Genomic DNA, 14,720 nt, shown 5'->3' on the forward strand with positions numbered 1-14,720 from the left:
CAGTTGCAGGTGTTATCTGTTTCTTTATTTTACAATATGTAGATTTGCCTGTGGCATAAATAAACATAAAGATGTTTGTTAAACCTCTTGATTTCCTTGTTGCTATTGTACTTCAGGGAACATTAGTCCTTCTGATAGGTCTGAAATGTTCCCAAGTTGTCAGAGCTTGTTTTTTCTTATGAGTAATTGTGTTATCCTGCTTGTAAATTACCAGGATCTCTTAAGTTATTTAGGTTGTTTGCCCTTTACAGCTATCAAAAAGCTATTCCAAAGCTTAATGTTTGAGATCTCTTCAAACTTCCAGCTTATTCCAGCTGCAAATCTGGTCTTCCATTTGTGTCCAGTTTATATGTTTATCCTTGGGTTGTTGTAGTCCTTACTCCTTGAATGCACCCATATAGAATATTCAGCTACTGTTTTCTTACTTTTACTAGGCAAAACTAGACTTAGAGTTTCCTCCTGTAAAATAGGCTTTTTATTGCCTGTATCATTCTGAGCTGTCCTTCCCCTCCATGCTGCTTACCGTCAGAATCCAGTCATTTCTGAACATGGGTGTCTGGGGCTGTTTGCAGAATCCGGATGAGGATTTATTAGCATTTAGTGAAAAAAGATTTTTGGTTTGGTAATTTTGTACTGTGCTTTTGGCTGTATCTACTCCAGTTATCCTTGTTCTAGTTTTTTGGGTCTGGGCTTTTTTAATCTGTACAGTTGCTTTTAAGAATCCGCTTGCAGCAGTGATATCTTTAGTTTTTATGTTGCTTTCCAGTAAGGCTTTTATTTTGTAGAATAATTCCTACCTAATGTTTGGCTGACTTTCACAGATTCTTGAAAGAAGGCTTATTTTACGCTGTGGAGTTCAGCTTCTCTAAAATAGATGATCCCCATGCTGTTCACATTAAGCATCAGGGAATTTCCAGCTAGCTTGAATTTCTTTGTGGTGAATTTCTTTTCTAGGAAGATGGATGCCTTTACTTGTTCATCACTTCAGTACCCTTTATTGTACTTTTACAAATGAAAACTGGTCTGCTTTATTAGAACTCATTTTGCTGGCTTATCTCTTCAGACAGCTCCTCCCTGTAAGGAGCAGCTCTCTTAAATCATCTGCTCAGGAGGTTTTTTTTAGGGAGAGTGGAAGGAAAGAAAGGTTTGCTAATGACCGTTCTGAGTTCTGTCATTTAACAATCCAGCTCTTCTTGTGTACATGAACCTTTTTTCCCTGTATGTGTGTTTTTTGCTTTAAGTTGCTACTTCCTTCTCTACTGAATATTGATGGTGTTGTTCAGTGTAACATGAATTGAGGATTTATCTTTAGATCTTTAGGTTCTAAAGAGATGACAGAGTAGTATGCGCGCTCTGCTGGGATTAAAAGGTAACAGCATTGCAGCAGCATTTCTTGGTTTATGTATCCTAAGAAACTTCTTGTTTCTGGAGAGCTTTTGGTGGCAAACTCCAATATATGAGACCATTCAAAAGCTGTGTAACTTGGTTGCTATCAGGGTCGCTGTATTTCGTTCTTTCAAAGAACTAACTGTTTTTCTAGAAAATGGTATTAATGCTTTCCTTAGCAGCTCAAAGTGTGCTAAAAGCATTAGTCTTTGCCATTGTGCATTACTTGGGTGAACTGTTGTTCTAAGAGCAATTTAGGTGGAAAGGATGATGTGCAGACAGGTGAAATGAATCATGATGGAGTTGGCCAAGATGCCACTGCAGTGTAAGGTTTTGGTCTGATACATGGTTGTTTTCATACATTGTAAGCTATTGTGATGGGGTTGGAAGTAATTTGGACTTGAGGTCTATCAATCATCCGACCTTTGCAGTGATAATAATTACTATTACTGAAATTTGAATAATTCCCTGGAGACTTCTCTGTCATATTGTCATTTTTTTAACACTTATCCTCTAGCTGTCAGTCACCTTTCCCAGATAGGACCTAAATCTTCAAGGTGTGAAAAGACTGTCTCTTCATAAATCTTTTTTTCTTTATTGTATACAGCAAGAGACAGAGGGAAGGGAAAAGGTTTCAAGGCCAATTTTTTATTCTCTGTAGGTGTGGTATGCCTAGGGCATGTGTACAAGGAGAGGGCTAAATGCTTTCAGAAACCTTTCAAAGTAATCATTGGCTGCAGAAATGTCAAAATTGGGCCTTTTTTCTCTTAAATCTAGTCTTTTGGGATTTAAAGCTCTTACTTCATCTATGAGATAAAGGTAGAAGCTGCCTTCCTTATCATTCTCTTCTCTTTCTAGGTTTCCATGAAGATAAACAATTGAAATGTGGATAGCCTATTTGTAGCTTGGTGGTGGTTGTCATCTGGAACCTGCTGGTGTCTCCTCCCAGTAGTTGGTGTAACGTTGGCTGCTGAGAGCCATGAAGGTTGTACCGGAGAAGAATGCTGTCCGCATCCTGTGGGGTAGGGAACGGGGTACCCAAGCCTTGGGTGCTCAGCGGCTCCTGCAGGAGTTGGTGGAGGATAAAACTCGATGGATGAAATGGGAGGGCAAGGTAAGGTTGTGGGATAGAGGTGCATAGCTTGATCTTGGAGTGGGGGAAGGGAGGCAGGGTTTTGAAATAAATTGTCTCGTGATTGTACATTTGATGTGTTACACTTGATATGCTCTCTGGCTCTGTTCAGTTCCTGCAGTGATGTGATACTAGATATGTTCCTGCAGCGGGTTCCCCTTGTTGTCTGTGTGGCTTACAGTTAAAATATGATCATATGACACTTGCAACACTTCCTGCTTTGTTGGCTTTTTCAGAAAGTTGAGTTACCAGACAGTCCACGCTCCACCTTCTTGCTGGCGTTTAGTCCAGACAGGTAATTAATTCCTAGTTCGTTCCCTGTTTCAGCAGTCTCCTTACACTTACAAAAGTGATGGAGGCTTGTGCCTGTTGAGTTGTCCAGTCCTGAACAGCTGAGTGAAACTCCTGGTTCCTGACATGCATGGATGGAACGTGCGCACCTTCCTAATCTCACAGCTTCGAGCATAGTTGGTGTTTTAATTTCTGAGGTACCCAAGCGATGTATAGTTCTAAGGAAAAAGGATCTGTGTGGCCACCGTGGGATTTCATAAGAAACTTGAGGGCTTAAAGGGTGTTTTAGCACAACGTGCCAAGTGATGTGGCACACCCACTGGGTTACCGAGCACTAAAGAACAGAGCAGAATGATGCGTGTGTTGGAAGCAGAAATGGAGGTGGGATCTCTCTTAGTGTCACTTGATTTGACAGTGGTCAAGATGGTGTGGAGAATTGGGAATATTTATTTGCCCCGAACTGTCACTCAGGAGTTCCTTCTGAGCTGCACGTTCACTCTGACTTTCAAGGTCAAGTTTGTGCTTGCAGATCAAATGAGCTCATGTTTGCATGGACCCTGAAATCTGGCTACAGGAAGCTTTGTGGCCATTGCCGAAACAGTAGCCTCTTACCCTTTGAGGTCTGTGTGGGAGAGCTGCTGGGTTAGGTGTGAACAGACCCTGTTGAGATGAAGCTAACCATGGTCTGGTTTTGCTGTACTGTTCTCATGCTGACGTTTGTCTTGCCTTCTTCATTCCTAGGACCCTAATGGCTTCCACACATGTGAACCACAACATTTACATCACAGAGGTGAAAACGGGCAAGTGTGTTCATTCCTTGGTTGGACATCGCCGCACTCCCTGGTGTGTCACCTTCCATCCCACCATCCCGGGCCTCATCGCTTCAGGATGCCTAGATGGGGAGGTTAGAATTTGGGATTTACATGTAAGTCTTTCCTGAAACATATGTGCCTTTGGTATTTGGTGGGTGGTGACTTTTTTTTGTCTGAGTTTGTTTCCCAAATGTTGCCTGGTAAGAGAGCTGTTGGGAAGCTTTGCTGGGACCTGTCTCTAAAAGCATAGAACAGACCAAAGCCATCCTCTTCTGTCTAGAGAGGAGGTGACAGATTCTTCACTCAGTCCCGCCACGTGGGTCATGCTCCTTAGCTATGCCTGTTTATTTGAGTGGTACAGATAATGCTGGAGATCTTTGTGCAAGATGCCTGTTTAGCTTATGTGAAAGGCATGCCTTTTTTCATTCCACTGAGCATAGCTGAACTCTTCAGCAGAGAAAGCTGCTGCTCTGCCAGTTCTACCTAGTCTGGTGATTGGCACAGAGACAAAATACATATACTTACCTGGTTGCTTTGAAATGCAGTATTTTTACAGGCTGCTTGAGACACACTTAAACGAAAATACATCTATGGTCATCGTTACAAGTAGTGTTATGTTCTAGACATGACACATGACCTCGTATGAGAGCAGCTGCTGTTGTTGCCAAGAAAGCATGTTACTTCCATGCTCTAGGCAGAGTCTTGGAGAGATGGCATGTATATGGAAACCTAATGATCTCAAACTTTTTGATAAACTGCTTGTGATTCTTGACTCCTCACTCAGGGTGGAAGTGAGAGCTGGTTCACAGATAGCAACAATGCCATTGCATCACTTGCTTTTCATCCTACGGCTCAGCTCTTGCTGATTGCAACTGCCAATGAGATACATTTCTGGGACTGGAGTCGTCGGGAGCCTTTTGCAGTGGTGAAAACGGCTAGTGAAATGGAGCGGGTCAGGTGAGTTCCTGTTTCTGGGGGAAGAGAACACTCGTATGTGAAAGATGGTCAGATTTGGGGAATGTGGGGGGTTCTTCTGGGATGCTGCACACTGAACTGAGGCAACAGAGAGAAGCATTGAGTGCAGCTCCTTGACTCAGCTGGTAGAAAAACAGTTCTGTGGGCAGGAAAAAAAGTAGTTGGAAATAATAGATCAGCTTGGTTATTAATATTTGTAATCAGAAGTGTGCCCAATAAATGCCCAGAATCTACTTCATGTTCATTTGTAAGCTTAGTAATTAAACCTGTCAGCCATAAGAATGAGAAAACCCAGAAGTTGCTGGAAGAGAGTGCTGAACTATTACTTTGGTGCAGTTATAGAGGAAACTGCATTGCTGGAAACTTGATGCCTTCTTCTGAGCAATTTAAAGTAAGACAGTGATGTAACATTTAAGGCACATTAATCTCTCCCTTTGTACCAAATTCCAATTTGTAATATATACGTACATATTCCTTAAAATTTCCTAGCTATTTCAGTTGATACAGCAATACTTGCTTCCAGCTTTTAACTTCTGTATAATGTTGCTGTGGACTATAAAATAGCTGCAGTCTTCAGCTAGATAAATATGCTTTCTTCTTCTAAATGCATAAACTTTTTGACATCCTTCAGAAGATGATGATGGTAATGTAGTAATGTTCTCATTGCAAATATTTCATATGGGGTTTTCTTCCCTGCTGTGTCCAGCTTCCTGTGTTAATGTGGAATGTGAACTGATGATTGATACTCTAACTCTGCTTTTGTTTTAGGCTGGTACGGTTTGACCCCTTGGGACACTACTTGCTCACAGCAATTGTTAACCCTTCTAACCAGCAGGTAAGGGGAATGTCAGTACCTGTATTGACTGGCTAATTACAAGATGCTCTACATACATTAACCCTAGTCTGTTCCCAAGCAGCCTTGTGCTTTTCTGAAAACCTGAAGTCCTTCTAAGCTGAGTTCTGTCTCACCTGAATTGGTCTCATGAATGTTCTTGTGTTATGTGCAGGGCTATTAAAGAGCTCTCCAAAGTGTGTTTGTTTTGCCCTCACTGTCTCATTAGTGATGGGACAGATGTCCCAACGGCCCTGCTCTTTCAGGTCTGTTGTGACATTCTGCTGGATTTGAAGCTACGCGAGGTATTAACAATGCTCCCCACAGCTGCGGACCCTCAGATGCTGATGCTTCCGTTTGTATGAACAGTGTATTGTCAAAGCTCACTGGGCTGTAGGAGGAGGTTGTCTGGATCCATAAAATGAACTTTGAAATAGTCTCAGCTGGTTTTCTGCAAGTCAAGGCCTCTAGGAAGGGACTTACTGCATCCTTTCATCTGTCTGGGATGGTAGCTGACTTTCTGCTGTTTATCTGGAGATACAGGATTTTGCTGTGAGGTGACTGAACTTTGATTGCTTCCTTCTGCAGAGCGATGAGGAAGTGGAAATCTCCGTGGACAGCACAGAGATGCCGCATTATCGCCAGCGTGCTATCCTTCCGTCTCAGCCTGTGAGGCGCACACCCCTCCTCCACAACTTCCTGCATATGTTGTCCTCCCGCTCCTCTGGCATACAGGTGGGAGAGCAAAACAGTGTTCAAGACTCTGCTACCCCATCCCCTCCACCGCCTCCACCACCACCACCTCCGCCTCCAGCCAGTGAGAACACAAGGGCATCTGTCTATAACAGGCTCCGGGAGCGTGTCAGCTATCCCACAGCAGAGTGCTGCCAGCACCTGGGGATGTTGTGCCTTTGCAGCCGATGCTCTAGTGCAAGACTTCCTTCTTCTCTCTTCCCACACCAGGAAAACGCACCCTCCACGTCTTCTGGGGCCACTGGCACTTCCTTCTCCTCTGTGCAGACAGAGCCTTATCAACCCCCAGAGCAGGCATCCGTAGCGCAGGAGGAGCAGGGGATACTTAACAGGCCCTCTGCTTTCAGCACAGTTCAGAGCAGCACTGCTGGCAACACCCTGCGCAACCTTAGCCTGGGCCCCACACGGCGGTCCCTCAGCGGGCCGTTGGCCGGCCACCAGTCCCGGTACCAACAGTCTGCGAGAGAGATGGCTTCGGGCTTAGGTGGGTCTGACTGGTCCAGGACAGTGCTGAACATGAGCTCTCGGTCAGAGCTGGAAGCCATGCCTCCCCCTAGGACCAGTGCCTCCTCCGTGAGCTTGCTGTCAGTGCTGAGACAGCAGGAGGGAGGTTCCCAGGCATCAGTCTATACCTCTGCGACAGAAGGGAGGGGCTTTCTGGCCCCAGGGGCTGAGGCGGACAGTGGTAGTAGTGCTGGCCCGAGCAATCCGGCCAGCATCCGTAATGAGCTCCAGTGTGATTTGAGGCGATTCTTCCTGGAATATGACCGGCTTCAGGAGTTAGATCAGGGGATTGGTGGGGAGCCCAGCCAGTCGCAACAGGCTCAAGAAATGCTCAACAACAACATTGAGCCTGATCGGCCGGGTCCCTCCCATCAGCAGACTCCACACAGCAGTGAAAACAATTCCAATTTGTCCCGGGGTCACCTGAACCGCTGTCGCGCTTGTCATAACCTGCTGACCTTTAACAATGACACGCTGCGCTGGGAAAGAAGCACGCCTAGCTACACACCAGGGCAGGTCCAAAGCACGTTTGAGGGTGTGCCTCCAAATACCAGCCAGGTGCAGCCTGCAGAGAGAACCGAGGGCAGAGCTCCTGCCTCTAGCAGGCTGCAGCTGGGCAGCTCTTCCACCCCGCAGGAGGAGAGGACCGTGGGAGTGGTCTTTAACCAGGAGACGGGGCACTGGGAAAGAGTTTACAGCCAGTCGGCTTCAAGCAGACCTGGGAATGTATCACAGGAGGCCTTAAACCAGGAAATGCCTGAGGAGAGCTCAGAGGAGGATTCACTCAGGAGGTAAGATACATGCTCGGCCTTCCTCCTCCATTTTTTCTTAAACCTTTCCCATCTAGTCAGAGTTTTTCAGAGTTAAAAACCTTTTCTCATGTGGTCATATGCTATTTATGTAGATGAAAACAGAGACGTTGCATTGATGTCTTTTATAGCTGCCATTGTCATGCTGCAGATTAGGTTCTGAAGATTGTAAGCAACAGAGACCAGACCTCTCAATGGGAAAGGAGAATCATAGTATAGACAGGCAAAAGGACGGGCTCTGGCAGCAGGTCTCTGGGGTCAACTATGCTCCTGGTGTTTCCCACACACTGCAGAAGGGTGGGAACACAGGGTGTGCTATGCTGTCCTTTGGGCCCCATACCACACACATGTTGCACATGGAGAATCTGCCCAAGGTAGGCATGGAAAATTGGGCATGTGTAGTGAGAATTGCTTTTTTGGGTGCTGTGTCTTGCTGAGGTTGTAGTTGTTAAGTTGGAAGGGTTAACAATCATTTCCTTGGTGTTGCCATATAAGGCAAAAAAAGTCAAAGCTCTGTGTCAGTGGTTTGGGCATATACCTTAGTTGCGAGTATTTGATAAAAACCATGCAGTTTGCTTGCCTTTGATAAAGAAGTAAGTTTTGAAAGTGGCTCCCATTGACCCGAATCTAGGGTGAGCTGGTTGGGGGCATGCTGATCACTGAAAATTTTAGACTCTGCTGTATTCTTTTTCAAGAAGGTGATTTTTTTTTTTTTTTTTTTAATACTTCAGATGTGTTACAAGAAACAGAACGAGTCAAATCAAACTTGCACCAGGAAGGACCTGTGCTTTGTGTGCAAGTGTCTCCACTGGCTTGTATGGATGATTAAGCTATGTTGATACTTTGGATAGGGTTTCCCTCCTGGGTTTCAGTTTGGCATCCTCTTCATCAAGTGATTTGTGCTCTTGTCAGAGGAAAGGTCCAGTCTTGCTGTTTCTCAGAAATGGATGCCTTGTGCTTTAGGAAAGCAGAGTTTCCAGGTTGGATGCAGGTGTAACTGACTGAGGAGGCTTTGTACACAGGAGTGTCTGAGGAAGGGGAATTCTTTCCTTCTTCCTGCAGATAAGCTGATTACACTCAGGCTGGAACAGTGGCTGCCTTTCTTGTTGCTGTAGTTGCGTAGCAAATAAGTGGTGGTGGTCTTGAAGTTATTCACATGCTTCTAAATCCTTGCCCCAGTTTTTTTTATAGCCTGCCATAACGGGAGTCTCAAGCTGATTACATGGTAGCTACTTCTTTCTTGGGCCTGAACTTACCTGCCTTTAATTTAAATCAGATACCCTCTAGTCCCCTATTAAAGGGCAGAGGGGTGAGAAGGAGCAGACAAATTCAGCTTTAAAATGGCACTTGAGTAAGTCTTGCACTATCTTTCTTTTAAAATGGCTGTACATGCTCATATCATCTCCACTGTGTAGCTTGTTCTCTGGGCCGAGTCACTGTAGTGTCAGAAATAATGGGGGCAAATAACCTTTTTATTGATCAGGTGGTTGGCACGTATTTTGACAATGAGGTGTGGTGGGATCTGTATAGATGTGATCTTTTCTGTGGGCATTGTATAATTTTAAAATGCCCTGAGGGATATAACGCAGTGCACCCAGCTGCACAGGAGCTGGACAGGTTGCTACCTAACAGCTGGAGTCCTGTGACTAAATCTCTGGGTCGCTTTGCCTGTCACCCATGGTGGTTGCTGCTGCCTGCTCTGTGGCTGTAGCATCTGTGCAGGTTAGTTGCCTACCTGGTCACCTGTGCAAACAGGTGCTTTTTGCTAAGATTGATTTGGAGCGCGTAGTTCGATGCGCAAGCTTAATTCCAGAGGAATTGCTGTAAGATGAAACCTTTAGTGAAATCCTTTTGGCAGAGGTTGCTGAGAAGCTCATAGGGACTCTTTTGTTTTCCCAGTCTCCTGCTTCTGTTGTCAGGCCTTGCTCAAGAACAGGCATGGCAGGGGTTTCCACTTCCCTTCTAACTGAGGTTAAGGTAACTGTAGAGTACTGAGGTAAGGAAGCTGAAAGCAGTGAGCAGTCTGGTATTAAATGCTCATGGTGATTTCCTTGAAGTAAAACTTCATTTCCTTTCCTGTTAAATACATTGGGATGGACTTGGGAGCTTTATGAAATCTTTCCCCTTAAAAGAAACCCTGCATGCAGGATAGCTATATCTTGCAGGTGTAATTTCATGCCCTTCTCGAATTAGCTGTTATATTTTTCCTTACAGAGCAATAAAAAGTCAGTAAGCACCCACTTACCTAATTTTTGCATAGAATGAACACCCTCACATCCAGCCTTCTTGTCTCCCAGATCTAGGGTGTGCTCCCACAATGGGATGTGCTAGAACGACTCCTGCACAGCAGAGTCTAAAATGTCTTTTAACCTTTGCAGCTGCAGAAGCATGCAAAGGTGGTGGCTAAGGATCATGAGATGTAAGCTATGTAATGCTGAAAGTCCTGAGGAAATAGAAGAGGGAAGATAAGCCTTCAAGCCTGAGAGTACAAGTGATAAGTGCATACACACTTTCAATCAATGTAATTTTGTGCCTATGGACCTCAGGTTAGATCTTAGCGTTGGACTTCCATGTATTTGCTTGTGACCTGTCTTATGTTCTGTTCTTCTTTGTCTCTCCATTAGATGTCCTCATTGGGCAATTGGGCTCTGTATTCAAAGGCCAGCTGAAAAACTTAAGATAAAAATTGCATCTGGAAACTGTGTGTATATTCTCGCTCCCTTCGTGGGCAGGATCCATTCCTTGACCTGTCTTGCCTGGCTGAGAAGTAGCTTGCTGGGAAGACATTGCCATAGAGGGTCAATTAAGTTAATAGGTAGTTTAATGAAGGCTGTTCTTTGAATTCTGTTGATGCAGCTATGTCAGCTGGATAGGGAGAGAATTCTGTTCTTTCTGATGGTGCTGGGCTAATTATCTTGGGCTAATCACAAAGGCATTAATAAGCATGTAATGAAGCTATTCCTGACTAACAGCTCTGGCACCTCTGTAAGGAGGAACATGTCACTGGGAGCCTTGGCAGTACAGCAGTCACATTCAGCTTGGTCTGAAAGCAGCACAAGTGTTGAGCTGTGTGCTGCTTGAAATTGTGTCAGTGAGATACAACTGGGGAAGGTTTATGGTCTACCTTAAGCAGAAGTTCGTGAGACTGAGCTTCAGCCTTTCTGAGGTTCTCCAGGCTGATCTCATTAATTCAAATGTAGTTTTTTTTCCCCTATGGATCTATCTTTGCCTCACTTTTAACATCAAAGTGAAAAGAGCCTCAGAAATTCCTGAAGTTGCCATGTGAAATGTGCTGCATAAAATTGGTGATAGAAGCTATTTGCAAGATCTGGATGACGGAAAGATAACTGAGCAACAGATGATACTAGTTTAATTTTTCTGTAACTACTTATTAATTAAAAAATGGGTTGAGGAAGCATTGTGTTAATACTGTAATCTTAGTGAGTACTTTAAGCCATTGTTGCTGTGTGGGCCAATTCAGGTTGATAACGAAAAGTTGAACAGAGCATGAAAGGATTCTTCTAGTCAGCTGCTTGTTTGAGAGGAGCTAGTGCCACCTTCTTAAGAAAATGATATATAGAATCCTAGCAGTGGTCTCCACTGAAATATATTTCAGCTCATCAGTTAATGAGAGGTACAGTGCAATGCTGACTAATAAAACAGATTTAGATCTTCAAATGCTACCTCTTTGGCTATTTTAATATGACACAAGTGATATCTACAGAACTAGTGTGTTGTTTCAGAAAAAATAAAATCCTCTGGTTTTAAATCTAGTGTTGTTTCCAAGGTCTGGCATGGCACCTCCGGCCACAGTCTTTCTAGAATGGATGCAAGGAGCAAGTAGTGCCATGTATGTCCCTGTTGACATATTTCAAACCTTATCTTGTGAAACTAATCCCTAGAAAGGGGGTAAAGAAAAATACACAGAGGGAAACTTGTCCTCTATGTGTTCAAGATTTAGCTGCTCATAATATACTATACTATTGTTTACCTGTCTATTTCGTAAGAGATTTGAATGAATTACTGCAAATGAAAGATGAGCCCTGTCCTGTTGCCAGGCAGGTTTGCATGGAACCCGTGTTCCAGGAGGAAACGCTTATTATACTTATTCTTCCATTAGGAAGCTTTGTCTGGCAATTATGTTAAACTTCTCTAACTGTTCCGTTGCACTCGTTCCAGAGGTCAAATTCTGTAGGCAGTGGTATGAGTAACTTCTGCGCCTGTGTCTTTTGAATGCATAATGTTTTCACCTTGCCTCACCTATTTAGTTTGGCAGACAAGATAGACTCTTGAAGTTACCTGAAAATCTGAGAAGTCTTTTGAACTGTCAAGGGTGATGGTTTTGCCATGCACACAGGTAGGAAGGAGTGTAAGTGAGGTGGGGGACTTTATATTGTCTGGAGACACTTCTATAAACTTTATTTTGTTTGTGAGTGTATAAAAGCGCAGAGTCCACAGTGCTGTGCAAATAATTGACCTGCTGAAGTTGCACAGCTTACCAAAGGCATTGCTTTTTGGTGTGTTTGAGTCTGTTGGATGCACTGTGCACAAGTGACACGCAGACCAGCTTCCCTGGAACCGTGTAACAAGGTCCAGGGTCAAATTTCTGTCTTTCATTTTGTCAGTTCTTGTCTTGAGGACTGTGGCCCCTCCTGCCTGCGTTCTTGCTACACAACGTGAACCCGATCTTTTTTCCTGAACTAAGATTGCATTGCATTCAGACTGGATGAGAGAGCTGTATATAGGATTGTGAATGGGATCCAGGTGTCAGTGCTATACATTGCAAGCGTGTTTGGCTGTGTTGCATCCCCCTTAGAAGGGTTTAAATGCTCTACCTGTGGTTTCACCTGTTAGCCGAACGTGGACCTTTGTGCCCTGCTTGTGTCAGGCAGGTAGAGGCCTGACATAACACCATGCTCCAGCTCATACCACGTCTCTCTTCAGTCTTGATCGCCTTTCTGGCAGCATGTAGCTCTCCATACTTACAGCAGGTATGAAAAGTAACACCTAGTGTGTTCCCTTTTGAATTTCTCAGAACTTAGTTCCATATTGCTTTGCTGCCACAAGGGGGTAATGTTGTTTCTGCTCCTTGCTTTCCCTGTCTCCTTGTGGAACCAGAAAGTTTCCGAGTGAGTTCTTGTATAAAGAAAACAAGGTAGGTTGAAGACACCCCCCCCCCCCCCATCCTAAATTGCAGCTTATCTCCTTAGTTACCATACATTTGCAAGTTCTTCAGTGTTTGGGGAAAAGCGTGAGTGGGGATCCAGAGGGGAAATGGCTCTGATACAGGATGCAAGCAAGGGAGGAGCTTATCCTCTTGGCTTTTGTAAGGATTTGAAAGGGATAGCTGTGGATCTGAGGTGAGGCAGGTATTTCGTCTTTCTGATATGCAAATGTCCATGAGTTAGAGCTGTAAAAGACCTCTTCAACTTTGCAGAATTCATCTGGACTTCTTGCTCATTGCCTGCCAAGCCTGGAGCAGACCTTTCTTTGCAGTCTGCCTTCTGAGAGGTTTTGTTTGCATTTAAATGGTTGCTCATCTGTCCTCAGAAGACTTCCATAATACGGGGCTTATTTTCTGGCAGAATGCTTGGCAGATGTCGACTGGAGTCTGGGCAGTCACCTTTTCCACGGGGTTGTGTTTCTTTTTTCTTGTTCAAGTATGCCTTGAACTATTACTTAAATTTTTGGGCTTTTCCATAAGAAGGCCATGAATGTGTTTGGGATGGTTTTGTTTTGGTTGGGTTTTTTTCTGATGCAAATAGGCATGGCTTACTCATGGCCATGAGGGGATGCTTCTTCTGGTTCTAAATTGTAGATAGGGTGTTGACTGGGACTAGTCTGTGGTTAAAGTAGATTGACAGGGTAGGAACACCCCCATTCCTGCCCAGCAATGGTGGTGAGTGCTGTATGTAAAATGGAAAAACTAGTCACTTTTACAACTTGTTCTTGAGTTCATGCTGGAGCCTGAGCTTCTGATGTGCTGCTCTGGTAGCCTTCTCACTGCGTAAAGCACTGAATGAAAAAGTGCGTGTCACTCATATCCTAGCCTTAAAAACAAAACAACCAGCACACTTCCTTGCCCCCTGCCCTGGGTACAGAGTTGCCTACTAGGAGACAGTTCTGTGACTGAAATCTACCATCAAAATAAGAGAAGAGAGTAATGCTACTCCCTTTACTTTTTGGGGGGGAGGGAACTAAAGCAGGAGGGTATTGCCTCACCTAAAGCTATAAAATACATCTTGTGGTGGAGACGGAACACATACCTAGTGTATTCTGTCTTGTTTTGTCCCTTATTTCACAAAACCCAAGTTGTTACTATTTTCTTCCTAATTGCTTACAGCAGTTGTGGCTTGCTTATTCAAGTATTTAATATCTATTGTGGCAGTGATGTGTTGAGTTCACTGAAAAAGGGGGACTTGAGCAGGAGGAGGGCAAACCTCTGAGGTGTGGAGAGGAGAGACAGCAATACTGTGCTGGCTGCTCAGACTGCACATCAATCAGTGTGAATGTGGCCTGTGCCAAATCTAAATGGACTACCCAATATAATTTCTCCTCGCGTTCAGGCCCATTACTTGTGGAAACCCTGCTAGCCTGGTGTCCGGGCATTTGTAGTTCGGGCTCACCATTTTGTTTACACTTACGGTGTGTAGACCTTACGTGTGCTGTGGAAAGAAGGATTTTCTGGCAAACCTTGTAGCCTCCATGTGTGGCGTCATAGTTTTGGAAAAGTTTATGCTGTGCTGTTTTCAGGCTTGATAAGAAATAATTCAAAAGATGCTTGTTACAATTCTTGAAAATGATTGTGATTGTGATAGAGGTAAGTAGTATCTCAGTAATTAGTGAGGAACAGTGAGGTAAATAGAAGTTATGAAGGGATTTGCAAGCAGAGACAAGAGGTTCAGGTTTGTGGTGGGGAAGAGGTGCTTGAGGGGAGAAGGCCAAAACCACGGGGTGGGCGAATGATTTCTGGAAATGTTAGCCTGGACACTTAGGAATGAACTGATGTGCGGAAAACAGACTCCACAATCAGTGAGATTGTAAAGTAGGTATGTTCATTCAGCGCTGGGCAGCACGGGGGGTAGTCCCACCAAAGTCGTGTGCGCCTGATTTTGGCAGTTCACTTTAAATTTATACAGTCAAGTGTTACATATACATAGAGTTTCGCAATACGCCTATACATAGGCATTACCTATCCCCGCTTCATATTATAATTAGCTCTAGGA

The 14,720-nt window shown here is 44.3% G+C and overlaps 1 protein-coding gene across 7 annotated transcripts in view; it reads left to right on the plus strand.

Moving 5' to 3' along the window:
- AMBRA1 (autophagy and beclin 1 regulator 1) overlaps positions 1–14,720 on the plus strand; it is a 142,214-nt gene that overhangs the window by 8,620 nt on the left and 118,874 nt on the right. For 5 of the 7 annotated variants that reach the window (XM_052782054.1, XM_052782056.1, XM_052782059.1 and 2 more), the window contains exons 2-7: positions 2,245–2,500; positions 2,755–2,813; positions 3,551–3,734; positions 4,406–4,578; positions 5,365–5,431; positions 6,017–7,476. In XM_052782054.1, the coding sequence (XP_052638014.1) occupies positions 2,366–2,500; positions 2,755–2,813; positions 3,551–3,734; positions 4,406–4,578; positions 5,365–5,431; positions 6,017–7,476 (2,078 nt within the window). In that variant the 5' untranslated portion in view covers positions 2,245–2,365. Of the gene's footprint in view, positions 1–2,244; positions 2,501–2,754; positions 2,814–3,550; positions 3,735–4,405; positions 4,579–5,364; positions 5,432–6,016; positions 7,477–14,720 lie in introns of those variants that run through there. The other 2 variants (XM_052782060.1, XM_052782057.1) reach the window with 2 other exon arrangements.

The sequence above is a fragment of the Harpia harpyja genome, chromosome 3 (assembly GCF_026419915.1).
Source record: "Harpia harpyja isolate bHarHar1 chromosome 3, bHarHar1 primary haplotype, whole genome shotgun sequence".
In the NCBI taxonomy this organism is placed as follows: Eukaryota; Metazoa; Chordata; class Aves; order Accipitriformes; family Accipitridae; genus Harpia; species Harpia harpyja.